Raw genomic sequence first — 27,529 nt, 5'->3', positions numbered from 1 at the left:
ATCAATATGTGATATACAGATATTTAGGCTAATATATAAACACAAGATAACAGAATACAGTCAACTTACAGTAGCAGTAGAACACGCAGCAGCATTGCAATGATAAGACACAATGTAGAAACATAATGTTGCTGTTGTAGTTTTATTTTGAACAAAATATTGTTAATTAGAAAAGTCAGGAACAATCAGTGTGGTCGGACGGGAGATTGAAATGTCTTCCAAAACATCAAAGGATTCACACTCTCAATGTGATAACTGACAAACCCAAAGTCAGCGCAGATACAGACACTATAATTAGTTTGTAACATTATTAAATAACAGCGTTATCTAATAATGATAATATTAATGTAAAGAGTAATTAGTAATACATTTATGGATGATAAAGCAACATTCATATCCGATTTCCCCAATGAAATGAGCACATCTGTTGTTTGGGTGAAATTAGATTTAACAGGATTCGCTGCTCAGCAATAAAGGCTGAAATTAATTAATGTGTTGTTCAGTTACTCCCTTTCATAAAGGAACTTAAAGTGAAGACTTTAAACCTGGTAGTATTCAAGTCTCAAAGGGCTGGACTGGATGCATTGTGTGCACTTTATGATAAATATCTTTCCTGCCCTCTCCTTGCTGAAAACAAGAGTTGCATCACATCTCATCAGGCCGAACACTTTAAAGGCGTATGGTATTTTATTACGTGTGCCTATATGAGACAGGGATTTGGTGAGGCCTTTGAGCTTCTTTCAAGTCTGCTCTAGATGATTTTCATATACAGAAATGAACAGGAAGCAATTGGTGCCTGGAAGGTGAGGCGAGGGATTAAACTAATCGTACAACACTTTGCTTTGACCACATAATTGGCAACACTCTATGGGCTGCATGATTTGTAATTAACCGCTTAAAAGTGCAGAAACCACAAAGTAATGACCCTTTAGAAACGTGTGGAAATCTGAAAGGACAGAGTCCAGTTTGGACGGAGGGTGAAGAGGTCTAGCACGGTGTATGTGCACGGTGGTGCATTACACAAGCAGCAGCACGTGCATTTAAAAAACACATCACAGATTACTTTTTTTTAAAGTCGAAACATTAAAGGAAATATGAATTCTGATTCTGATTCTGAAATGGAAAGTGGTACAGACATTTGTCATCCTTATGATGAATCCTAGTGACCTCTAAAACTAGCCACCACATTTCTGTTAGCCGTCCTTGCTAATATATGCATGCTAATGTAATTTTACATTACAGTCTCGTGGGGCCAATAAGATTCATGAAAACTGGCGTTAGAGGTAGCCCTGTTTCATTTCTGATGCAATTGCCCACTCATACAGTAAAGGGCAGTACAGTTTAATAAAATGGTGACACCTGGTGGTTAGACGTAAGTACTGCATTGTCTATTGTGGTCAGGCTGTGTGTCAGAGGAATACATTCACACTATTGGCCACATAAATGTGTTCCCCTTTGTGTCGAATTTGAGTCCCTATTGTAGAGCACTAACTAAAATAACTATTGGCTAAACAACATTTTAGGCCTACTACTTCAACTTCATACACTAATAAGAGATGCTGTTCCGTCCTCTCTCCTTCATAATCCAAATTGTAACTACTCCAATCCGCCAGGTGGCGCTGTGCTAATATCCTCACCGGCTTTTGACCAATCATCGGTGCCCAGCAGTTTGAACAAGAAGCGGGTGCAGCGGATTCTCGTTCCTTCGGGATAATAATGAAAAAGATACAAAAAAAACGGAATATATAACGGAATTAATCATGGAATGGTTTAAACAGCTACTTAAATAGTGTCTCATTGAGTTTTGTCGATCAGTGTTGTTTAGGCGTTTATATAGTTAGCAAAAGGTTGAGCTACCTGGCTAAACTTGACTCTCAAATGTTAACGTTGGTCTCATCTGGGTTAGTAACGTTAGCTAAATGCGCTTGAACACTCGTCGACATAATATAAATTTGGATTAATGGCACCGTTACGTCTGTAATTTCAAGTATGAAGCCTTTAAAGCCGTTATTTTTGAAGACGTACGGCAAGGAGAGGCGAAAGCTGTCCGCCTGGATCTCCCCAGAGAACCGTAACCAGGCCTTCGACAGCACGCGCTCAACAGACGGCGACAGCTCCGTGTTTGAACCCGCAAAACCTACGAGGAAGAGGTACGTTCACGAGCCACGGTAGTCAGGAAGGGCGTCACACGTTTAGGTTTAAGGCTGAATACTTGAGTTTTAATGGCTTTCTTCAAGTCAGACTCTACCTAACCTGACCCACATCAGAATACAAGGTTTCTGACTGTGTTTTGTTACACAGATGTGAACATTCGGCTAAAAACAAGGACAACAAATGTCAACATAAACGTTTGACTACTAAAAATATTAGAGTACTATGTACAGACATACAAATAGTTGTTAAAATAGTGTCTTTATATTCTATGAAATGTGTAAACTGCAATAGAGTTGCGCAAGAGTGCAATTTGAAATAGATATTGTAGCCGGTTGCTAACATGAGAATGGTGGATAATGACGGTGTGTACAGCAATGTTGATAGTGATGATATAGATATGTTTAATAGTTTCAAACGATGAAATATGATTTACTGTTAAAGTGGGGATTCACCTGGCACTAGTATGGACTGATGTTCACGCAGATTTATTTTGCTTATCACAGATATGTCGATACACATATATCAGTTGATATTGCTCATACTGTGTGTCAGCGTCAGCTGATAATACACACATAACTGCAGTGCAGGCATGTCATTTATTAACACTCCAGCTCAGTCCTTTACCAACCAGATTTAATGCGTGTTTCTGCCAAGCGATGATTTAAAAAAAGAAGAGAAATTTGCCAATATATGATGATCTAATCTATTTTTGAATCATAGTTTTAAAATTATTTTTCTAACCTATGTTCTCTCATGTTGGATATCACATCCTCTCTGCCCCTAACTGACGTGTTGATTTTCTCGTCACAGAGAGAGGACCAGCGTTGCCAGTCCTAGAAGGAGCCGTCCTGCCAAGAAGAAGGCCATGCTGTGTCTGGCTGAGAGGAGCTGTGACGAGGAGAACGCACCCTCTCCTTCCTGTCCTCAGCCTGCTCAGCAGAGCAAGACCACCAGGTCTGTGAACAAACATGCAGCTGGCAATTTTGAGGATGTCATTATTTCATTAATAGGCATTTTGTTACAAGAAAACTGTTGATATTTCACCAATTTTAGATTCTTACCATGCCAGTTACTTAGGAATCGGATTTCATTACACTACAAGGTTTTATGATATTTCGTGCACCGCAGCATAGACAAAAGATCTTGAGTTTCTTTGCGCCATTTAAAGTCCTAGTATTCAGTTTTTTTTCCTGACCCACTTGCTCAATGCCCTCTCTTGCTCATCAGTTGGTCTTAATCTTCTTTTTTTTATTGTCAGAGTGAAGAAGACTAGTGTCGCCAGTGGTCGGGCAGTGCGTCCTGCCAAGGGAAAAGCGCTGTTATGTCTGATGGACACCACCAGTGATGAGGGGACCATCAGCAGGACCTCTCCTCCCCGCCGTCAGCCCGCCCAGCAGAGCAGTACAGCCAGGTGTGTGCTCGGAGCAGAACACATTATGTAAACATAAAGGGCTGTCAGCATGTACAGCGAATTGTGGTTCTATTTTTTTTTGACATTACTGGTAATAACAGAGGACTTTCAAGCAGATCCAACTGTTTTCTTCAGTTTTTACAATACCCACCATTCATTGTGAATGCAACAGTTTTGGATCTCGGATCTAGGGCTGCCATTTAAAAGCAATATCAAATGTCAATGCCTTTAAATCACATTTGTCTTCAGTTCAAATGAAGAGAGATAAAAAGTAAGTCTTCAGCCAGTCAGTCTTTTGATCCCCTCATTAATCAGCTGAAGAGTATCTGCCACCTAAGGCTGCGTTCAGATCAGGTTCGGCTCTGTATGAAAAAATAAGCAGATCACTCATTCATTTGAACCAGGCGGCAACCTCTGGTTCTGAAAAGTGAAGCAAATGCGGAAGTGTCTTACACCTGCATTCTCTCTACTGACCATCAGGGGGCGACTCCTCTGTTTGCAAAAAAAAAGGTCAGATTGTATATAAGTCTATGAGAAAATGTCTCTACTTCTCTCTTGATTTATTACCTCAGTAAACATTGTAAACATGAGTTTATGGTCTCAATCTCTAGTTTCAAGTCTTCTTCAATACAGCATGATGTTCATTTAGTAAAGTATGGTCCATTTAGAGTCAAATAGACCATAAAGTGGAGTATGCTTTAGGGTGGGGCTACCTTGTGATTGACAGGCCGCTGCCGGTACCAGAGCCGTCGACGGCATCTCTACGTCACTTCTCCTCAGTCCAAATATGGTCACATCCGTTCACTGGTTGCAAAAAACCAAGATTGGGATGGCCAAAATACCCAACTCAAAGCTTCAAAACGCAGTCCACAAACTAATGGGTGACGTGGCGACTGTGGCTAAGTGGATAGCATGGCCGTCCTTCAATCAGAAGATCGGTGGTTCGATCCTCGGGTTGAATGTTGATGTGTCCTTGAGCAAGACACTCAAACCCAAAATTGCTCCTGTCGCTGTGCCTACGGTGTAGAAATGTGATATAATCTGAATTGTAAGTCGCTTTGGATAAAAGCATCTGCTAAATGACTGTAATGTAATGTAATGATGTCACGATGACTACGTCCACTTCTTATATACGAACAATGGTTTGAACCAGAGGGCAGCTGCTTTTTTAAGTTTAACTTGGCTCAACTTGCTGCATTGCAACATCATTAGACAAGAGGCTGCTTCGGCTTATTGAAAACATGCAAGGTTACTACATTCATGTAGTCATTAGCTAATGTAGTCATTAGCTTTCTTCCTCCTTTTTTCTGTTTCCTTTAGTGGTCATCTTCCTTCTGCGGGCCGCTTTGTAACCCGCCGCAGACGTGCTGCTACCACCAAACCCAAACTCCCCAAATCATCTAACAACACACTCAACTCTTCAGAAGACTTTACATCCAGGGCTTTCGGTTCCAGGAGAATTGTTCAGCCCACCAGGAGAAGGGCCCCCCTAGCGTTTTTGGTGTCGAGTGCGGAGAATTCGGTGAACACTGCGGGGGTAGCCGGCTTTGCCACCAACCCTTGCCAAGAGATTTCCCTCAACGAGTTGACGGATCACAGTCTCGGGCCCTACCCCAGGAAACCCATCTATTGCTCCACCCCCTCGGCGGGCTCCTTCAGCCAACGGCCACGCCTTAAACCCCCGTCCTACAACGACCAATCCTCCAGCCCGCCATCCATGTCTGTGAGTTGCATAGGTGTCTTGAGCACATTCCAAGAAGACGTGGATTTGCCAGGGCAGCCCGGCTCCCCATCACTTTCTGCACCACCCAGCTGGCTTCGTTCTGAGGAGAAGCTGCGGTCGTGCGTCAGTGAGCAAGAGCCAGGCCTGCATCGCCACAAAGACCTCTCCGGTGATTTGTTTATGGAGCCCACGAGCTCCAACAAGAGACGTCACTGCAGCGAGGAAGACACAAGAACCAAGAATGTCGGGGGGTCGCCAAGTGTGATTCTGCTCTCGACAGAAGGTGAACGCAGCAGTCGTTTCGTGTCGGCAGCAGCAGGGTTAGAGTGGCTTACAGATGCTCTGAAGGAGAGGTGTCTGACCCAGAGCTGCACCGCGCAGCTGGAACGGTTGGACAAGCTCGCCATGTCGCAGCTATGCGGCAAAACGGCCTACTCTTCCTGTTTGGGACTTTCAAGCTCAGCTGAAATCCCGCAGTCTTCCGAACCATTTCGTCTCCATTTATCTGTGAGCAACAGTAAAATCCATGATTGTGTAGACTCAGTAAATAGTTTAGAGTCTTCTGAACACGCGGCTTCGGTGACTGACGGTCAAAGCATGAATGCCTCACTATCAGCCGAACACTCGCGCACACAGGAATCCATGGAGCAGTCGGCATCAGTACTTTATGTTAAATCTACCCACCACAACGACTGCAGCGTTGAGTTTGTCATGGGCGCACATTTACCAGCTGACAAGTCGATTAGCAGCAGCTCTGTGCAAACACCGTCTGCTGTAGCAGTTAAGGGCGAACGTCTTTCTAAGAACTGCACAGTTCAGCTCCAAAAAATGACTTTGTCCCACGCAAACATGTCCGAAGATGACCATACACATAACTCGGAAGACCCAGAAGACGTCATACTTTCAGGAGAAATCACAGAGAGAATGACGTTGTCAACAAACACCAGTGGTCTGGCGGTGCAGACACGGTCTAATCACGCAGAAACAGGGGGAAAGGCAGCGGCGCTCGCGACGATGCTGAAGGAGAAATGTCTAAATGACAAAGTCCTCGTTGAGGTGAAGAGAGTAACTCCGTCACAGCTGAAGGAAATTCTGCATTTCAAAGACGCCGCACTCAAATCCCCCACAGACGGGCCGGGCTCGGCCGGCGACCACCAGCCTGAGAGTGATGCCAATTGCCGCAGCAAAGAAACTTCTGTCTACATCGCAAAGAGACTCTCAACTAGCTCCAGAGACGAGATCGCCGAAGAAGAAGCAAAGAGCTCCTGCCACGTTCCCCGCAAAGGAAAAAAAAAGACACATCCAGCTGCTAAAGAAAAGAAGACCAGGAGGAGCACGTCGACGGACCGGCCCGGGACGACCAGGAAGGTGTGTGTGAGCGGTCTGAGCGTGAGCCGCTGGAAGAACAATGGCAGCACAAGCGCGTTCAGGAGCAGGGCAGCGGACTGCAGCATCACCGAGCTCATCTCCACACAACACACACAGCCACGGGTGAGAACAGCATGCACACAAACACGTTCACTCACTTTCGACACATTAATTGACCGTTTTGGTTATTGACAAAAGAAAAAGAATTGAACAGAAAAGGTGTTTCAGTTCACCTGTAGGCTTTAACAATGTGGTTGTGGCAAATTCAATCAGCAGGGTCCCTATTCATCTTTTCAGGTGGCGGTATTTCTTTATATGCATATTCCTGATAAAGAGGACATTTATCATCACTTTGATGTTTCGTCCTGTGGCTTTCTGCAGGTTTTATGGTGAAAATACATGTTTAAACACCAACTGATTTATCAAATATGTGTTTTCTTAGACAATACTGAAAGACTTATTGTACGTACCTGTAAAGAGTAGAATAAGTCATCAGTGATTTTTACACATGTGCATTTGATGTGATGCCGTAATCAGATTTTTGGTTTAAGGTGGGTATTGTTTTGTGCTTGTACTTCAACTGCAATTGAATGTTAATAGCTTGGGGGGCGGCGGCATGTAAAGAGACGGGTGGAGCTGTGGCGTTGTTGACAAACTGTGCTATCTGTCCCATGTGTAGGAGTGTCTGGGGGGTGCCATGACTTTCTCCACTCCGCTGAAAGCCAGTCGCCTCAACCTGTCGTCTCTGCTGGCTGACCTGACGCCCAACACACACACCTGGAGTCGGCTCAAGGCCGCCCTCTCTGTTCATCGCAAGAACAAGGGTAACGCACACACGTGCACATTTACGTTGTTATTCGGTTCGGTTCAATACAATACAGTGGTGCCACGGTTCGGTACGTTTTCAATACAGCAAAATTCTTTCTCCTCAGTGCTAGTCACTCCAAGCAGTTTACGTCCGGCGGCGCCAGGCTCATCTCGACGAGCGATGTTGACCGACGTCAGTCAGGACCTCTTTGCCACACCCTTTCGAACGCCGCTCAACAAACGCCTGCGGCCAGAGCTGCTGAGCACCAATTCCCCGGTACAGTACAAACACACACACACACACATAAGAGTCCCGATTTTCAGCGTTTGGCGTTTGGCTGTTTGAATAAGTTGTTACACGTCTTCTCCCTCATGTCTTGTTGCCACAGGTTGCGTGTGAGGATGTGGATCTGTCAGACGTAGAGAAGGTGTGTGCTGAGTGTGGCCAGCCGCGCCCTCTGCCGTGGGAGGAGTGCGTTCTCCCTCAACGTATGAAAATGTGTGTGAAGGTAGGCGAGGGGACGTTCGGTGAGGTCTTCTCCACCACCAACGCCTCAGGAGCCATTGTAGCACTCAAAGTATGTATGTTTTCATCAATGTGTGTGTTTGTGTGCATTACTTTGTGTGTTAGGCTAGGTTGCAATTTCAGAAATGTTTGTGACATAATATTACAAACTCAAGGTTCACTTACTGGCGTTTTCCGGAGCTTTTGACTGCATTTCTTGTTCGCCTTCAGTGAATGAGCTCAGGTGTCATCTCATGACCTACGTGCGGTCACATGATGGCAAACGGTTGACGACATCTGAGTGTACGTCATTTGCTGAAGAAGGCTGTGGGAAACGCTCTGAAGCTCCAGGGGGCAAAACCCAGCGAGCGCTCCTTGAGTTATTTTATCACGTGTTTGGGTTTCCCGGGAAAAGAGTAATACAAAAAAAGAATATTAAATATTTGCTATAGAAGTTTAATGAAAATATATGAGCGTCTGTGTATTGTGCTTCTAAACAGTGGCTCTTGTCTTGGCAGATCATTCCAGTAGAGGGCAGCGAGAAGGTGAACGGAGAGGACCAGAAGACCTTCGGAGAGATTCTCCATGAGATAATTATCTCAAAGTGAGTAGTACGTGGAGTAGTTTTGCTGGGATCCATAATATAAGGGGGAGCGGAGTCATAAGGTCTGAATGTTTCAGTTAAGTGAAACCCAATGATGGGGAACGGTGTGTGTGTGTGTGTGTGTGTGTGTGTGTGTGTGTGTGTGTGTGTGTGTGTGTGTGTGTTTCTGTTTCTGCCAGGGAGCTGAGCAGCCTCAAAGAGAAGCAGCAGAACAAGACTCACGGATTTATCGGCCTCAACGAGTAAGGACTCTCTGGTTTCCTGTTTTTCGTCCGTTAGCGCCTCAGTGGGTTTGTTAATGTGACTCGAATTGTTCCCTCACAGACTCCACTGCGTTCAGGGCCGCTACCCTCCAGAGTTCCTGAATGCTTGGGACATCTTCGACCAGCAGAAAGGCTCCGAGAATGACCGACCAGGTCAGTGAGAGGAAAGCCTGGTCCCGTATGTCAACATGTCTTTTAGGTTGCAGCGGCTGAAGGAACTCGACTATTCGGGTCTGAAAAGAGAAGCCCACGCAGAAGTGCTTTAAACTATCATTCTCTCTTCTGGCTCCTCTGGTTGTAAAAAGAAGTCAGATTGTATAGAAGTCTATGAGAAAATGACTCTACTTCTCTCTTGATTTATTACCTCAGTAAACATTGTAAACATGAGTTTATGGTCTCAATCTCTAGTTTCAAGTCTTCTTCAATACAGCAAGATGTTCATTTAGTAAATGATGGTCCATTTAGAGTCAAATAGAACATAAAGCAGGGTATGCTTTAGGGCGGGGCTACTTTGTGACTGACAGGTTACTAACACCGGTCTGGGAGTTGTTATTTGGTCCCTCCCCTTGGTTACTGTTGCTAGGCCTGTCAAGCTTTCCCACCCAGAATTTCAATATGGCATGTGAGCGATATCGGTGAGAGATATTCCAAAGGAGATCATAGCAGATTTCTGGATTAATTGTTGTGAACTATCAGAGAGAAGTAGACGGTAAATACTACAATATACATCTGAGAGGAAACATTACTTCCACAATGTAATCTGTTGGTGGAGTTCAGCGTTCGGTTGTACTTGGTTCCACTCTCTCGTGTCACTTCTAGTTGCTAAAAACAAAACAAAATGATGTCAGGCAAAATGTTGAACTCAAACTTCAAAATGGCCGTCCACAAACCAACGTGCAGCGGTACGCTGACTGAGCCCACTCCTAATATACAGTGTATGCTTTCACGGCATGGTCCGCCTTAACAGGGGACAAAAGTCTCAATAGGATCAGGTCTGTCTATTTCATCAGGTCTCTCTCTCTCGCTCTCTCTCTCTCTGCTTAGACTTCTTCCAAACGGATCAGTTATTCATAATCCTGGAGTTCGAGTTCGGAGGCGCCGACCTAGAGAACAGCAATGGAGCGGTAGGCACGCTGCATCAGCAGAAACTCTCACTGCTGTAGCCAGAGATTCAAGCACTCTTCCCTCAAATAGAACACTCTGCTCTCATCACACCAGATGTAGCTCATTACACTAGTACACCAGCTGTAATGTGCTCAAACATTAATAAAGACACTGCATTACAACTTCAAGTTAAATATGCATGCCGAAGGAACTGCTGAAAGATTGAAGATGCTGAGCATCTGAAAGAAATGCTTAACTTCATACAGTATTATGTATATGAAAAGCTGTATTTGATCTCAGTTTTCATTGTGGCCTGAGAGTGCATGTGGGGTCTTTAATTCAAGTCTTCATTGTGTCGTCAAGCTGGCGTCTTTGGCGGTGGCCAAGAGCATCCTTCATCAGGTCACTGCTGCCTTGGCTGTTGCTGAGCAGGAGCTACACTTTGAACACAGGTAGAGTGTGTACACACACACACACACACACACACACATATAGACATTATAGCACATGTAATGTCTGCGTGCATCAGGCCTTGGGCACACCGAGCAGGACGAGACACAGTGTTTAATATACAGTCTATGAAAGTCCAAAGTGATGCATTCAAATGTCTTATTTTGTCCGACCTAAAGTCCAAAATGCATATGTCGGTTTACTGTCATAAAAGATGTAGAAAACCAGCAAATGTGCACGTTAGAGAAGATGTAACTGGAATAGTTTTTGCTTAAAAAGTGACCAAAACAATGAAACAGTTTGTTCAAAAGTTTGCTGAATATGTTTTTATGTCGTTCGACTAATTGATTAATGACCAACATTTGTAACTGTTCGTGACACAAAGCTCATAATGACCCCCACTTGATTTCTGATTTTAATGGATCCACGAAGCAATCAAATCAAATTGATTCACGAGATTGTGTCACCATAACTTTTTATTACGACTGAACGATGATTTGATTGATTGATTGAGAGTAGAAGGTAGCTCACGCCACTCAACCAGATATGATTTGTGAAACGTCCAATGACAAGCGAACTGTCCTTTTAGTTGGACACATTCCTTTTGATGCCTCTGTTGACTGCAGGGACCTCCACTGGGGCAACGTGCTGGTCAAAACCACCAAGCAGAAGAAGGGGAGCTTCTTCCTGAATGGAACAGCCCACTCTCTGGACACCAAAGGAGTGCTGGTCCGCATCATCGACTACTCTCTCTCCAGACTGGAAATCGGTGAGATATTTTTCGCCTCCCTCTCGTCAGACTTTGTGCCCTGTTATAACGCTGAAAAGTAATAATAATAATATATACGATGATACTAATGGTATTCTAATATTTTGCTCTTTCCAGATGGTCTGACGGTGTCCTGTGATATCTCCAATGACGAGGAGCTCTTCATGGGCCGGGGAGATTACCAGTTCGATATCTACAGACTGATGAGACAGGAGAATGGGTCAGTGTCTGTTCCAGAGTCAGATTTGTGAATCCCTCTGTGTGCATTAATATTGAGGCTGATCTTGACCCGATAGCCATGTAACTGGAGTCTCTGTTCTGTGAAGGAGTCACAATACACATATAAAAAGAACTAGATCTTCTTCTACACGTGTAATGACGGATTGAATGTGGAGTGTAACGGAGCCAAAAACTGTTTTCTTATTGATTTGACTTCGGCTCAGTCAACATGTCAAGAAGTACAAGTCAGCTGTTTAGTAAGGAAATTCTAAACGCTCAGTAAACAATGTAAACATGAGTTCATGGTCTCAATCTCTAGTTTCAAGTCTTCTTCAAAACAGCATGATGTTCACTTAGTAAATTATGGTCCATTTAGAGTCAAACAGACCATAAAGCAGGGTATGCTTTAGGGCGGGACTACCTTGTGATTGGCAGGTCTCTACTAGAGACTTATACGACATCTGCATCACTCCCTTAAATGTTGAATTATTGCTGTAAACAGACTTCATCAGTCTCATTTCTTGTGTGTAATATATGTACGTATGCGTGTTAAAGTAGCATCTCTGACTTGTGAACACTGTGCTTGTCTCAGGAATAACTGGAGTAACTACCACCCCCACACCAACGTGCTGTGGCTCCACTACCTGTGCTCCAAGCTGCTCTCCATGAAGTACCGGGGCGTGGGAGGGAGGGGCATCAAGGGCATGCGAAAGGAGCTCACTGGCTTCCATGACAACGTCCTCCAGTACGGCTCTGCCACCGAGGCGCTGCAGACCTGCCCCATGTTTCAGTAGTCTGATAGCGTCTGCCTCCATCATCCATGTCAAGACTGTTAGTGATCTCCTTTAATGTACAGTGTTTACAAAGGTTATTAAAATAACCCTTTGGAAATGATGTATTCATGTGTCTTACATTTTATATTTTCAAGCTTCTTTAATGCCTGTTCTTGCATTAGCTGCACATTTTTTAAAATAACTGTTTAAGTTATTTAAATACTGTATATATGCAGAAAACAAAGTCTTACTCAATAAATTCTTTACCTGGTTTTTACCCCAATCTAAAAGTGGTATTGAGATCCCGATTTTAGCAACTCTAGACTAGTACCGAAGTGATTTGTTGATTTATAATAAGTCTATAGACAGAAATTAATTTCCAACGGTTATTAAAATAACATTTATTCAAAATCATTCAAATTGATTATAAACCAAAAAATGCTAAAAGCTCTCTAGGTACTGTTTTTTTTGTCTTTGTTGATCAAGGAATTTGAAGACATTTAATAGACTAATATATATATATATATATATATATATATATATATATATAGTATATATAAATGGATAGAACTAAATATAAATAAATAATCATCAGTTACAGCCACACAAGACTCCAGATGATCTGCAGAATCAGATCTCAAAATGTCCTGTTTGTAGCCTAATCTACAGTTCTGTGTTCTAACTTTTTGTTCTAATTAGACAAACACCTGGAGACACTTCACACTGGTGTATTCGGACATTGGACAATCCAAATGCACAGCACTGCTTTATGGACATTAGAGCGTGAGCAACATGTCAGCAGGTATTGGTGTACATACTGTGTGTTGACCAATAAGAAAGATATGAATGTTAAACTGTATCATTGTTTTGTTTTTTTTTAAATCTAAAATATCTATTAATATCTGCATCAGTCTGGCTATAATGGTAATTTGGGATTTTTACTTGATTTTTTGCATTGGTTGCATTTTGCTCAGGTATTTGATTTGCTGAATTAGCCAAAACAGACATGCCCAACTGGTTATATCATCACTATGTGATATAAAATGACACTGTGATGGAGGACTTCATGCCCATCACCCACGTGTAATACATTCCACGAGCCACCTATAATTCATACCGATGTGTCCTTGAGCAAGACACTTAACCCCAAAATTGCTCCCGCAGCTGTGCCTACGGTGTGACAGGATCTGAATTGAAAGTTGCTTTGGATAAAAGCGTCTGCTAAATGACTGTAATATAATGTAACATAATGTAATACCTACGATGTATTCTGGGTCTTTCCTGCGGCGGTGTACAAAGAAGAAGCCAGTACAAAAACAAAATATTTTATATAATTTGTTCATCAAGATTATCATACATTTTTGCATTGAGACAAGCTTCATTTTGGTACGGTGAGTGGCGAGTGTCCGTCTTGACGAGGATCTTGAGTGAATACGTCGAATGCTTCCATACTCGGAGAGACACCCGGTTGCTGATTTTCAAGAAAGGGATGTTCTCCTGGAATAATCGCATGGTGGAGATTGGAGCAAAGGTTGCATTTTAAAAAAAGGAAGACTGCTTTAATAAAAAACAACATATGGAGACATTCCAAACTATACAAACAAGATCCGGGCAGGCCTATGTTCCAGAGAAGAGGTCAGGCATGTGTTTGAGAAGCACTTTTTGGTTGAGCTTTGAGGCAATGTTTGGGATGGCCTTGCTGGTGATGAGCCCATATGTCTGTTGGTGTGTGTGTGTGTGTGTGCGTGTGCGTGTGTGTGTGTGGGACAAACGGATGTTTATAAGAAGCAATGAACTGTATATGAGGAAATGTACTTGCAGCTGCTGTGCGTGTGTTCATGTGCGTTTGTTTGTGCTCAGAAGGAGAAGTATTTGGTGAACCACTCCTGTTTCAGCCCATCTGTCCCCCTCTGCTCCAGGTACGGGCCCCTGCAAGACACAGAAGAAGAACACACACATTGGCTTCTTAAAATCGTATCTAATATGTCGCCATGCTATGGCTCTGAGTGTTGGGGCTGATTTTGAGACGCCACAGTCACCAAGACAGGTGTTTCAAATCAGGACAGTCAACTTGACAGGAATCAAAGGAAAGGTTGAAATCAAATTTCCATTTCCATGTATGTGCCTTAAATAAAAGACAATACTACTTCCCCAACCCAAATATATTTTTAGAAACCTGTATATGTTTTGATTTTTCTGTTTTGCTTATTGTTCTCCATTCATTTCACACAGTCACTTGAGTTGAGTTTATGGTCTTAATCTCTAGTCTCAAGTCTTCTTCAATACAGCATGATGTTCATTTAGTGAATTATGGTCCATTTAGAGTCAAATAGACCATAAAGCAGAGTATGCTTTAGGGCGGGGCTACCGTGTGATTGACAGGTGGCTACCACAGTTTTGTCCGGTCTGGGAGTTGTCCGTGTTTTCGTCTTACAACTTAAACCCGTTCATAGTGTATTCTCACTTCATGAACGTTTATTGCAATATTTTGATCACCTAAAAATTTTGGTTCGGTTGCACTTAGCTCCACCCTCTTGTGTCACTTCTGGTTACAAAAAAACAAGATGGCAACGGTCTAAAACAAAGATGGCGACGGCCAAAATGTTGAACTCGGACCGCTTCAAAGAAGTAGTCCACAAACAAGTGGGTGACGTCATGGTGACTATGCCCGCTTCTTATATACAGTCTATGATTTATAATTACATAGTTCCTATTTGAACCCTAAATATTGAATTGAACTATTTTTTTGTGAGGATATATTGTTTATATATGTAAATATTTTCTATTATGAGTTTGTATGTTTTTGGCTTCAGGTGACTGTGGTATCTTATCCAGAAGAAGGCAGTTTGCATAAATGTCGATCATTCATTGGAGTACTGAGTCTGTCCCGTTCCCTTCTTTTTACATTTGTAACATCACAGCCCAGACATAAGAAATGTACCTGATTGATTGGGCCTGCAGGTGTGCATGTGACTCCTGACAGGAGGGCGCCACGTAGCGGATGCCCGTCTGCGGCGAGGGGCAGACCGGGAGCGGGGCGGTGGGCGCCGGCGTGGGAGGGACGCAGGAGGTCCGGGATCTGGTGGAGCGAGGGAGGGAGGGGGAGGAATGCTGGCCGAGGGAGAGGGAGGTGTGCTTGTGTGGGAGGGAGGAGGTGGAGTAGTGGGGGGAGGTCTGCGGTTGGGAGGTGGACTGGTGGGGGAGGGTTGAGGAGGAGCGCTGATGGACAGGGGAGGAGGACGAGGATGAGGAGGATGACGGGGGTACGAAGGCGCTCCTGTCGTAGGTGCCGGCGTTGGGGATGCTGGTGACGTGAGGAGGAGACTCCACACGCTTCCTCTGTTGGGAGGACAGATTCACATACAGTCGTTTCTACGGGAATTTAATCAAAAGACAAGGCCGCTGATATTCTATATTCTCCTTCTCGTCAATAAACACCATGAATAAAACAAAACAAGGTATCAATTCTTCATGATGAACATGGGCAAGGTAGTTTACTTTACATACACTTTCCTGTTTCCGTAAATATTCACTAGGGCACAAAATATGTATTTATCCGCAGCTGAAAATAGGCCCCAACAAAGGCACTAATTACAATTGTTACACACCATTTGTTTTCTTTTTTAAATCAAACTATATATTTGAAGATATTTTAAAAGATTGATTTTAAAGTTTCAGTGAGGAACTTTGAACTGGTTGTGAACCAGTCTCAATTTGGGGTCGGATTCAGCACAACATCATGCAGGTTCACCAGAAACTCCTTCAGCTCTGATGCTGCCGGTCCCCGCTGGGAGCTAACACCGACACCACGCTGGCCATATTACTGGGCCCGCTGGAGAGAAGGGAGGCTCGGGAGAAACAAGAACTAGGACTGAGCGGAACAGACAGTCAAGACGCCTGCTGCATTAAAGTTAGAGTTTTGTTAAGGGGACTCTGGCGCTCGGAAACACTACCGTTTTTGTCCACAGGGGGCGCATAAATTGTCGCAAAATGAAATTCCATCTTAGCAGCTTTAAATATAGAACATCACCAACCTTATCTTTAATGAAGTGGATGCCTGGTTCCTCACATTCATCCAAACTAAGTGTAGTTGTTCTAAAACAGGCTTTTAGTGACTACCGTGTGTATATGATTAATCGAATTGCTTCTCAGGACATGCTACAGTTTATTTAATATGGAGCTCACACCATTTTAGCCACAGCTGCTCAGTGAGAGATGCACTGAGAAAGTCTGAATTTAAAATGATACTCTGCCCGAAATACTTAATAGCATGAGTATGAAACCATCACCCGCTGTACGCTGTGCAGCAGCTGTGGTCAGAATGAAATCATATCAGCCACAATATTATTCGAGAGAAGAAGTACATCTGGAGACACTGCTGCAGCATAATGAACTGTATGCTCACTACGTCTGGTTAAATGCACCACCTAAGAAAAGCTGGGGAGGTGTGCATTTAGCAGTAGCTTGTGATGCTTTCATCTTCTCTCCCACTCTCTGCGTTAACATTGAATACCCAAGCTGAACACAGCAGCCATTAGCTGTCAGGAATAAATCGCAAGGTGTTTCACAACCATCTTTCAAGTCTGCAGAAGGAGTGTGTTTGAAATGTAAAAAAAGATTTTGGGCGGAGTGTAATTTCAAATACAGTCAGTAGACATACGTGTGCTTAGATTTGCCAGCCCAGATGGTCTGTGGTAACCCATCCATAACTGATCCCATAATGAATGAAGGCAAGTTAAAGCACAGCAGAGCCTGCGCTCAGTTGTAGCCTAGAATCATGACATATGCAGCTGAGATGCTTTTTGTTTTTTCCATTGGAAAATAATAATAAATAAATATGTATGTATGTATTATTTTATATATATATATATTTTTTTTTTTTTCACATCATTTCACAAATTTTCCTTCTCCAAAATAAATCCTTCAAGGCTGTATTTTTACTGTGCAAGTTATTAGTTTATGACTTCTTCTCATTAATTGTCATTAAACGCAGCGAGGGCGTGAATAGGAAGTGTGTCAGTGGGAAGTTGGCTCTGGCCCAGTGAGCACTTCTGGCTGGAAGGAGGCTCCTTTTGATGAATACATTATGAACACATGCACTCACCCTCATGGTTGGCGTGACGCTCCCGGGGCGGGACTTGCTGTCGCGGGGCCTGAGGGTGCTGTTGTCCCCGGCAACCGGAGGGTGGAGCTGCAGCTGATGCCTCTCTTCCTGGAGGGAAGGAGGACGAGGAAGGACTTTCATTGGCCTCGTTCACAGTTGGTGTTGTTGTTGTATTGGAGTTGTGTCTGGAGGGGGCACTTGTTTCATACGCTGCCTCATGCCACACAGATGGCACACACAGCACTCTGGCAGAGGACACTTGGTCTCCACTAATGATTACTGAAGACACTGTTCTAGTTTGATTTGGTCCGAGTGGTCCAAGTTTTTCATTCACTCGTGGTCCCTTTGCTGTTAATTGGCTACAAGAATTTCTTCAGTTTCCAGTTTAGCAGGATGCAATGTCTTTATTGATCTCAACTCAAGGTTCACCTTATCGCCGGCTCTGGAGCTGTTGACCGTGTCACTCGGTTCTGAACTAACTCCTACTTTTTTCAAGGATTTTTTTGGGCCTTTTGCCTTCAGTGGATCGCAACAGTTAAGAGACAGACAGACGACACAGGGAGAGATAGTCCTGAAGGGACTCAAACCGGGGACATTGCAGTTACATGGCATGCGTCCTAACCACTGTGTCACCAGGACCCCCATGCTCCACATGAAGGGAATCCTAGAAGTGCTCAGATCAATGGAAACTGAGCTAATGGGGACTGCGTGATGTGATCAAAAGCTGCGCAACGAACGAGTAAGTGGACCTTGAGTTTAAGTCAAATGAAAGATATTACTGCTAAACTGGTAAACACGAGCTTCCTCAAACGAGGAAAACCGTGTGTTTCCAAAGTCAGAATGAACTATGGGCGATTTAAGAGTCATTTAGCAAGAAATATTTGAACAAAATACGTTCAAAAACAGTTCACAGATGTATTGTTTCATAAAAAAATTAAAAAAAATTAAAAAGACTACATATTCTACCAAAACATTAGCATTAGTTTAGAATATTTTCAGCCACAGATCTGGTGCTCTAGTGAGTGGCAGCAGGGCCGTAGATAAACTACAGCGCCCATTGTTCACCGTGATGTCGGAACATGTCCCCCAGTGCAATAATAATAGCAACAAAAAATATTTAAAAAATATTATATCAGACAACACTCGGAAATTTGTTGACAATAAGAATAACATAAAATATCACCAGACTAATCCTTTATCAGTTCCACAGGTTATTGTTAGAGTATGTAGCGTGTGTGTGTGTGTGTGTGAGTGTGTGTGTGTGCGTGCGCTCCCACCACTAATCGTTTAATGAGCTGGTCTCTCTCGGTCAGTCTCTCCTGGAGTCTCCCCAGCTGCAGGTCATCACATCGAGGCTCCCTCCTCCTGCACCGCTCCTCACGCTCGCGCAGTCTGCAGTTAAATCATATACACAAACACACACACACTTTTCTCACATACCCGCCCTTCATTTCCAAACTTGCTGCATTCCCTCTCCACCCCCCACCCCCCACAGTGCTCGTCTTGCCCTCTACTCACTCGTTCTCCAGGGCCACGATGCGAGCCTGCAGGTGCGTCTGGGCGCTGCTGTACTCGGACACCAAGCTCTGCATCTCCTTCTTGTGCTTCCTCCTGATCTCCTCCACCTCCTCTCTCCTCTTGTCCTCCTCGCGCTCCTTCTTCTTCTCCTCGTCCACCTCCTCTTCTTTCACGTCCTCCTCTCTCCTCTCCTCCCACTGTTTCTGCGACTCCTCCAGTTTCTCCATCTCCACCCGCAGCTTCTCCACCTCCTCCTTCAGGCGCTGTGCTTCCTCCTCCAGCTGGGCGTCCCTCTTCTTGCGCAAATCCACGACTTCCTCTTCTTTTTTCTCCTCGGCTTCGGGGTTCTCCTGCACGGACCTGATAAGACACGGTAGATACAAGGGACGGATGGAATTGTATAATACAATATAATAATTATGATAAAAAGGGATCTTAAAAATGGTTCATTTGTGCCACTTTTCTTTTACTGTACTACAGTATATATACTTTCTCTGTACTATGTACTAGTTTTCAAATAGACCAGTAAATAATAAAGCTCAACAAAATACACAAAAGAAGTGCAAATATGCCATTCATTGTCACATACTGCAGTGAACCTGTAAACTACGTTTAACCGAGAGATTATGTACATCCTTTTAGACACATTTTAAAAGATGAAAAACACAATTTCTTCAGTGGGAAATGATCTTAAATCTTTTGTCAACAATTAAGCAAGTCGTTAGCAGGGACCGCTGGAATTAAATCAAATGTAGCCAAATGACCCGGATATGAGATAAGGGATAGTTCTACATTTTAGGAAAATATGCTCCCTTGCAGAGAGTTGCACGACACCGAGATGGAAGCTAAGCTAACCCAGCTACGACCTGGGGCTACTACACTACCCAGCATGCTTCTGGCTGTCTGATGTTCGGTCGCAGGAAAATAAGATGGATGAAAAAAGACTTCAGGTCAACCCAGCGACGGGAGTTCGGTGACTATTGAGCCCACTTCTTCACAGAGACCTGGTTCCATCGGGACGTCCCGGATCAAGCTGCACTTGATGGGCGAACCGGCGGGACGAGAGGAGGTGGAGTCTGCGTTCACACCACGATGCTTGGTGCTCAAACATACTGAATGTTGATGGACAATGTTTTTCCTGATGTCTGCCACATTATCTGCCCAGAGAATTGTTTTTGTTGCTGCTGTTTACATTCCTTATGATGCAAATACCCGACAGGAATGTACTGCTGTTTTTGTTTTGTTTACAAATGGGCTACAACTGAATTTCTTTGTGCATCCCTGTGTTGCATAATGACAATAAATGGTCCTTGAATCCATGAATTTTACTCATACTGTCTGTCTGAATAAACCCTCTGATTGAAAAGCAGTTCAACGGAATTGCGTTGCTAGGCAACAGCTTGGATCCATGTTTACTGATGTTGTTCAAATGCACTGCAACCGGAAAAGAACTGGGACACATTTAGAGTGATTGCGTTAAAAACTGTTTCTGTTTCCATAGGTCTGGACCCAGGCAACTAAAACAGAGAGCTTCAGGAAGATGTTAAAAAATATATATCTTTAGATGGACAGCATGAGGAAAATAAAGAGTTTTTTTAAACATTGAAGCATGTAAACATATTCAAGTAGAAACCCAAAATACAAGTATAATCCTGAAAATGAGCATAATGTCATCTTTAACTAATCTAATCAAAAAGACTGCAAGCTGGCGAGGTTATGCTCAAAGATACAACTACAAGCAAATCCCTAATTAACACACTATACCAGCAGGGGTCATGTAGCTGTCCCGGCTAAATGTGTACCTTTGTGAGCTTTGGAGGTGTTAGCAGGTGTATTTTGTTACCTTTGGACGGAGCCAGTCCAGCTGATCTCCCCTTGTTTCCAGTTTTTGTGCTAAGCTAAGCTAAGCTAACGGGATGCTGGCTGCAGTTTCATATTTACCGTACAGTCAAGGGGGCATTGATAATCTCATCATACTATTCCTTTTAACGATTGCAACGATTAATCGATGCATGGATTAGTAAACCGACAGCGAAGTAATTGGCAACTACTTAATAATCGATTCATCATTTGAATTTGAATTTGTGAGTGAAATGTGAGGATTTGATGTTTTCACCGGATACCTTTGGTTTACCCTTGAACATCCCCTTGGGTTTTAAGGAAACTGGGGATTCTTTATTCACTATCGGCGGATGAACCAACAACGCAAACAATCGTTAGCCGTCGCAGTCCCATACTTCATATCATTAATGTCATAATTAATAACTCCACCGCTAACTTTCCTCACCTCTCCTTCAGTTGCTTCTTCAGTGCTGCGTTTTCTCTCTGTAGCTCCAGCATGGCACAGCGGCTCTCATCCAGCTGTCGCTCGAACACCTGATACTGGTTCTGCTGCTTCAGATCCTTCACACACACACACACACACACACACACACACACACACGCGCACACGCACACACACACACACACACACACACACACACACACACACACACACACACACACGTTGACAATATCTGCCTTCATTCTAAGATTCCCGAGAACGACAAAGACATCAGTTGTGAAATGGCTGCGATTTGCTCGTGTGCTCACATTTACATGTGTGTGTGTGTGTGTCAAAGAGACATTGTGTGTGTGTGTGTGTTACCTGTTGCAGGGCCATCATCTGTGTGTGTGCCTGCAGTTGAGCCTGCAGGTCTTCTATCTGCTGCATATGTCTCTGGGTCATCTGTCGGCTCCACTCCGTGTGCTGCTGTGTCAACTCTGCACGCTGCTTATCTGATACCACACACACACACACACACACACACACAAGCGAAAAAAAAACTAAAATCTATTTGGCCCACTGCTACAGGTACCCATCCGCTGTTGCCATGGTGACGTGTATCCATGGCGATAGCAACTCCACTGTTTAATTCATAACCTCAATGTGTGTATCGCTCTGTGTGTGTCATACGGAATGCGTTGCTGTCTGCCCGCTGCCTGTGTGTGTGTGTGTGAGTGTTCACGTGCACGTGTGCCATACCTAGCTCCAGGTGGTGCATCGTCTGCAGCCTGTTCCTCTCAGACAACACATCTTCCTTCGCCTGTCTTTCCAACGCCTGCAGGGCCTTGCCGTGGCTGTGCCTCTCCTCTCCTAAAGACTGGGTTTGGGGCTCCTCACACACACACCACACACACACACACACACACGCACACACACACACGCACACACACACGCACACACACACACAGTAGCACTTAGCCGCGCGTACATAGCACAGACACGTGCGCACTCTGATGGGATCACGTTACAATGCCTCTTCATCGTCAAAGCCACTCAATTATTCATCACAGAGAGAGGAAGACCTGTGAAAGATTTCAGGGTACCTGCAGCAGATCCCTCAGCTTCTTGTTGATCTCCTTGGTGTCCTGGACCTCCTTCCTCAGCCTGTCAATTTCGGGGTTGCCATGGCAATCGTCTCCGGGGCCCTCCTTCGTTTTCTCCGCCTGGCGAGAGAATGGTACGCGTACAGTAATCCTGAGATGATGAGTTTGCAATCAGGCCCGGAGTGAAGTGTGAGATGTACGGCTTTTGTTTGAGAATTTGCAGACTCTTGAAATAAATAAATGAATAGAAACGCAGACTTCATTGTGCGCTCAAGAACAGGCTTATGGAGCTAATTAAAAGAGCACTCCAGTGATTTAGTATTGCAACTGCCATTAAGTTGGTCAACCACTTCAACACTTTAACACTACATGTCATCATTCATACACTGATGACAGGGGCTACCATGCAAGGTGCCACCTGCCCGTCAGGACTATGTAACATTCACACACCATAGGCACAGCTACGGGAGCAATTTGGGGTTAAGTGTCTTGTCCAAGGACACATCGACATGGACTAGAAGAGCCCTCTGAAATGTGGAGTAGAAAGTAGCATCAAAATTACACTGAAGTACAGCACTTAAGTAAATTTCTTTCCATTGCCGATCCACAACATGCTGTCTAAAGTCCAGTTCTCTGAATGTGTGGAGTCAGATATGTAAACTCTATTGCCCAAATGATGTGCGACATGTCATTTTAAAGGGTAAAGAATTATCTCAGATTCTAAACATGTTGTTTTGAAAAATCATCGCCAGAAAACAAATTATTTTTGATAATCCATTAATTGGCTATTTTCTTGTGTTCCAGCTTCCTAAATGCAAGGATTTGCTGCTTGGCTTCGTCATACATGACAGTAAACTGAACATCTGTAGGTCTTGGACTGCTGGCTGATCAAAACTAGCATTTCAAAGACATCACATTGATTGGGAAAAATCAATCGATGCTGCAGTCCGCAACTAACCAACAAAAGTATCTTTATCGAATGAAGACTCGGGAAAAGAATAACAATAAACTCAACAGCGATTCAGTCCAGTTATCAGGCTATAATGAAGGAGGCAACAACAAGCATCACAGACGGTGGAGGAGACTCACCTCCTGTGACTGCAGCTCGCTCAGTTGACCCTGCAGCTCCGATATGTGGGTCTGCAGCTCCTGCTCTTTGTTCTGCCACCTCTGCTCGCTCTCAGCGACGGCGGCGTTCATCTCTATCCTGAACTCCGCTCTGAGACGATCCTCGCACTCCGCCCTGGAGGCACGCATCGGAATACAAGGACAAGAAGGACGCGAGTTAACACTACATGCAAATCCACTTTACGGTGTCTTGTGCTTCTCACTCATTTCAACAATCATTTTGAGCTGAGTAGGTTTCGTAGATGAGGTAGAAACTTGATTATTTCTCACTTTGTTTTTGTTCATGTAAGCATTAATCTGTTTTTTTATGTTTTTTTTCTATTTATATCTCCAGAGATTAGGAATTCCCTCGTTGGTTCTGGAGCAGAAACCTGTAAATCTCTCGCTAACAGGTTTTGTAAATGTGTGCCTTTGCATGGAAAAGTCATGTTGAGGGGTACTATTCTAAGAATAAATTATTGTTGTCTGCATGCACACTGGTACTTTGGAGTAATTTAAAGTTACTACGAGGAACTTTCATTCTGTGTATATTTTGGCAGTCCCTGTGGACGAAAATGTTTCCGAGCACCAGAGTCCCTTTAGAAAACCTCTCATTTTACTGCAGCAGGGTCTGACAGACTTTCCCGCCCAGTCCTGGTTCTGGTTCTCCCGTGTCCCCTTCTCTCATGCGGGCCCAGCAATACAGCCTGGGTCTCCAGCAGCGTGTGGTGTCGGTGTTAGCTCCTAGCAGGGACCGGAGGAGCAGAGAGGAGAAGCTCTGCTCCTGGCCGGAGGGGGAGATGCTGCTGCCGGGAGCTGAGCTCTCCTCCTCACCCGTCATCTGTCAACGACGGGCTGGTCTCTGCTGGAGCTGAAGGAGTTTCTGGTGAACCTGCATGATTTCATCTAATTTTTACGCAGAATCCGATCCGGTGGCCATCTCTCTGATGGTCTCGTTTACTGATGTAGGTCATATAGAGGATCAGGATTAAACTGACCAGTTAAAAGTTCCTCACATTAACTTTAACTAAAGGTAATGGCTGTTTTCAACATGAGGATACAGTAATGAAGAAGAAGATATGTGAAGTCACTTTATGAGTTAGGACAGGACTAATTGGTTTTCTGAAAAACATTATGGCTAGTGTTTATTTGGATCGGTTTTATTGCTGCAGATCATTTCTTGGCGCGTGTTGTTCTGGTAAAACACATCAGCCGTCGACGAAGCTCGTTCAAATTAAACTGAATTGGATACAGGTTGTTGCGAGCCACAATTTGAAGTATTTGCTTCTCAACTTAAGCCTTAGCAGCTCTGGCAGCGTTTCCTCTGCTACCTGATCCGGTCCTCGGTCTGCCGCTGGCTCTGGTCTAGGAGACTCCGCTCCGTGCTCAGGCGGCTCTGCTCCAGGACTTTCTCCTCCAGCCGGTGCTTGTCGGCCCTCAGAGACGCCGTCTCCCTCTGCTGCCTCTCTCGCTGCCTCTCCGCCTCCTCCTGCATCCGGGCCAGCCGAGTCCGGGCCTGACGGAGCTCTTCCTCCAGACGGGAGCACTGCGGCCCACTCGAGGCCGCGGCCTCGGGGGCCATCTGCTCCTTCTGGTCCTGCTGTCGGATCGCAGACTGCAGCCTACAGACCTGAGGGCACGAGAGCTTTTTACTTCACACATATTACAACTGATAATGAGAATCATTTCATCGGATGTATCTCATCTGGTAAAACCTCATTGGTGGCATCTTTCATCTTCGTCCTCAGCTCCTCCCTTTCCCTCTCCAGCTCGCTGCGTAGCTCCTCACCGGTCCTCCTCTCCTCATTCAAACGCGCACACACCTGCCAATCAAACGCCATTATGACATGAACAAACTTATCTTCTTTTTAGCCCTTTAACCCACCATACTATCATCTCCTTGTGGCTAAGCCTAATTCATAATTAGTCACAATGGAGAGCACATTATAAGAAGGCTCAAAGGGTAGGCAGTTATGTGGTAAAAATATATTTTCTACTTTTAGTACTTTGCTCTTTAAAAGGGACAGTTCAACCCAAAATCTAAAATATATATTTTTCTTCTTAGCTGTACTGCTATTTATCAATTGTTTTTGTGTGAGTTGCCTAGTTTTAGAGATATCAACCTTAGAGGTGTCTGCCTTCTCTCCAATATAATGTCAAAATAAATAAATATGGCAATCGGCTTGTGGTGCTCAAAGCACCAAAAATCACATTTGATGAACTCAACATCAATGTCTCTTTCCAGAAATCATCACCTGGCTACTCAAAATAACCCACAGACCTTGTTGTGAGTGGTTTTTAATGGTCTTAAAGGGGCAGTTCACCCCCAAAACATCTAAAATACCTATTTTTCCTTCAACTATGGTAGAAAGAAAGCAGTTCCTACGTGACACTGCTCACAACGATATCTCCAAAACAAGGCGACTCACACCAAAACAATCTAGATTGATAAATAGCACTACAGGTGAGAGGAACATTTTTTTATTTTGGGATGAAATGTTACTTTTAAGACCAGTAGTTTCCAAGTTTTCCAACTGGCGAGATGATGACACAGGAGATCAGACTTTTTTTTTTACAAATCTAAATAATGTATTTTTTTGTGATAAATTACTTTACAATTTCACCTCCAAAAAACAAAAAGAAAATCTTTGTGGTTCACCTGGCCATACGCCTATGAAGTGCTGACATGGGATTACCAGTAGGCGTTCATTTTAAAGGCTCACAAGCCCATAATGTCAAGTGAGTGACTCCTCATGAGGAACCGGCTGTGTAAAAGTTACCTAGCTATCGCAGCAGCTTGATATCTTCAATTTCATATAACAACAACAACCTTCTTCCGGTTGTTGTTTTTATTGTAACGTAATCTCACCTGGAGAATCCTGATTTGTGTTTCTCACACACAGAGAATGGAAAGTATAACTGCTGCAGCTGTGTGACGCGAAGAAAGGAACCAAATTATTCCTCAGAGCGGCTCGTCCTTGTACGCGAATTAATTAAACCCAAAGTCTGACTGAAACTAAAATAATGAAGCCTATAGGAGCCGCCTGCCGCAACTACTTTTAATATTCTGATACAAGTGCCCATTAAAGAACTGTGTCATCACGCCCCCTCCCCAGACAGATGCTGACCTCTTGGTTGGTCTTCCTCTCTGAGCTCAGAGCCTCCTGGACGCCGTGGAGCTCGGCGGCGTGCCTCCTCATCACCTCCTCTATCGCCTTCCGCACCTGCTCCTTCAACCGCTTCCTGTCCTCCTCGGCCTTCTCCACCAGCCTCCTCTTCTCCTCATCCAGCTTCTGCTGCACATTGGCCCTCTCCGTCTCCACCTGCTCGATGTTCTTGTCCAGCTGCAGACGAATGCGGACCCTCTCCACCTCCAGCTCCTTCTTCTGCCGGTCCACCTCCTCCTCCTTCTCCCTCCTCAGACGCTCCTTGATCCCCTCCACCTCGTCCCTCTCCTCGTCCCTCTCCCGGCGCAGTCTGTTCCTGTCCTTCTCGAACTTCTCCTTCTCTTGCTCTCTTTCCCTGCGCAGGTCCTCCCTCTCTTTGTCCATCTCCTTCTGCAGCTTCTCCCGCTCGTCGTCTGCGTGCTTTTGGATGCGACGCAGCTCCTCGGTCTGGGCTCGCACCATCTCGGAGCGCAGACTGGACAGGGCCTCGGCGTGCTGCGCGGACACACACACAGACATGTGATCAAATCGACTGGACGCGGCCGCTCTTTATTTGCGTGCGCGCGTCCGCAGGCCTTACCTGGCGTATCTGTCGGGCGTGGTCGTTGTTTCTGCCGCTGCTATGTAGCTCCAGCTCTCTGTTCCGGCTCTGCAGGCGGCTCGCCTGGCTCCTCAGCTCCTCCACTTCGGTGCACACGCACGTCTCGCAGCCCCCGCGGTTCAGCAGCTCCTCTGGTAGACGCACACAGAGAACACACGCCAAATAAGCACCAACACACACCAAGGTGAACACACACACACACACAGATTGATTATGCATAATATAAGCAGAATGGAACCAATGGCGAATGAGGAAGTGTCTAAAACAAAAAGTCACTCTCATGCAATTAATAAAATCTCTTTTTTTTTTCTTTTGCTGACTGGGTGTGATGACACTTTGATGAAACTGTTTGCCTTTGTGGAGGATGAATAACGTGCGTTTGTTGCATTCCCTGTATATATTACAAACTTAATTAACGCTGAGTCAGAGTGGCTAGTGGGAATGCGCTGAGCTCAGCGGGTTTCCGTGCACGGCTCTCTCTCCCCGGTGGACAGATGAACAGGCGAGACGACA

The 27,529-nt window shown here is 44.5% G+C and overlaps 2 protein-coding genes across 4 annotated transcripts in view; one reads left to right on the top strand and one right to left on the bottom strand.

Annotated features, from left to right (window-relative positions):
• The first annotated feature begins 1,669 nt into the window (after positions 1-1,669).
• On the top strand, positions 1,670-12,227 carry haspin (histone H3 associated protein kinase). The gene is made up of 15 exons (XM_031876346.1): positions 1,670-2,150; positions 2,965-3,108; positions 3,413-3,565; positions 4,886-6,779; positions 7,336-7,480; positions 7,589-7,740; positions 7,853-8,041; positions 8,487-8,572; positions 8,752-8,814; positions 8,897-8,988; positions 9,880-9,959; positions 10,303-10,391; positions 11,016-11,158; positions 11,276-11,378; positions 11,970-12,227. The coding sequence occupies exons 1-15, from the start codon at positions 1,990-1,992 to the stop codon at positions 12,169-12,171; spliced, it is 3,696 nt and encodes a 1,231-aa protein (XP_031732206.1). The 5' UTR covers positions 1,670-1,989; the 3' UTR covers positions 12,172-12,227.
• Positions 12,228-13,461: 1,234 nt separating this feature from the next.
• The window catches only part of fam184b (family with sequence similarity 184 member B), a 23,700-nt gene continuing 9,632 nt past the window's right edge, over positions 13,462-27,529 (bottom strand). The window contains exons 5-18 of one of the 3 annotated variants that reach the window (XM_031876335.1): positions 26,996-27,147; positions 26,377-26,910; positions 24,964-25,071; positions 24,580-24,878; positions 23,231-23,384; positions 22,142-22,261; positions 21,798-21,930; positions 21,420-21,550; positions 21,060-21,175; positions 18,773-19,132; positions 18,532-18,658; positions 17,255-17,362; positions 15,092-15,489; positions 13,462-14,079 (exon numbers count right to left, since the gene is read on the bottom strand). In XM_031876335.1, coding sequence (XP_031732195.1) covers positions 14,007-14,079; positions 15,092-15,489; positions 17,255-17,362; positions 18,532-18,658; positions 18,773-19,132; positions 21,060-21,175; positions 21,420-21,550; positions 21,798-21,930; positions 22,142-22,261; positions 23,231-23,384; positions 24,580-24,878; positions 24,964-25,071; positions 26,377-26,910; positions 26,996-27,147 — 2,813 coding nt within the window. In that variant the 3' untranslated portion in view covers positions 13,462-14,006. The remainder of the gene's footprint in view (positions 14,080-15,091; positions 15,490-17,254; positions 17,363-18,531; positions 18,659-18,772; positions 19,133-21,059; positions 21,176-21,419; positions 21,551-21,797; positions 21,931-22,141; positions 22,262-23,230; positions 23,385-24,579; positions 24,879-24,963; positions 25,072-26,376; positions 26,911-26,995; positions 27,148-27,529) is intronic. The other 2 variants (XM_031876337.1, XM_031876336.1) reach the window with 2 other exon arrangements.

This window comes from Anarrhichthys ocellatus, unplaced genomic scaffold (assembly GCF_004355925.1).
Source record: "Anarrhichthys ocellatus isolate YVR2014 unplaced genomic scaffold, GSC_Weel_1.0 scaffold107, whole genome shotgun sequence".
In the NCBI taxonomy this organism is placed as follows: domain Eukaryota; kingdom Metazoa; phylum Chordata; class Actinopteri; order Perciformes; family Anarhichadidae; genus Anarrhichthys; species Anarrhichthys ocellatus.
The sequence above is the reverse complement of the archived record's forward strand: the minus strand, read 5'-3'. Positions and strand labels throughout refer to the sequence as shown.

What these genes read in the sequence shown, in the direction of transcription:
- haspin (XM_031876346.1), top strand. Translation starts at nt 1,990, where the DNA reads ATGAAGCCTTTAAAGCCGTTATTTTTGAAGACGTACGGCAAGGAGAGG. An exon ending in GGATTTATCGGCCTCAACGA is followed by an intron (nt 8,815 to 8,896) that starts GTAAGGACTCTC and finishes GTTCCCTCACAG; the next exon opens with ACTCCACTGCGTTCAGGGCC. An exon ending in TCTCTCCAGACTGGAAATCG is followed by an intron (nt 11,159 to 11,275) that starts GTGAGATATTTT and finishes TGCTCTTTCCAG; the next exon opens with ATGGTCTGACGGTGTCCTGT.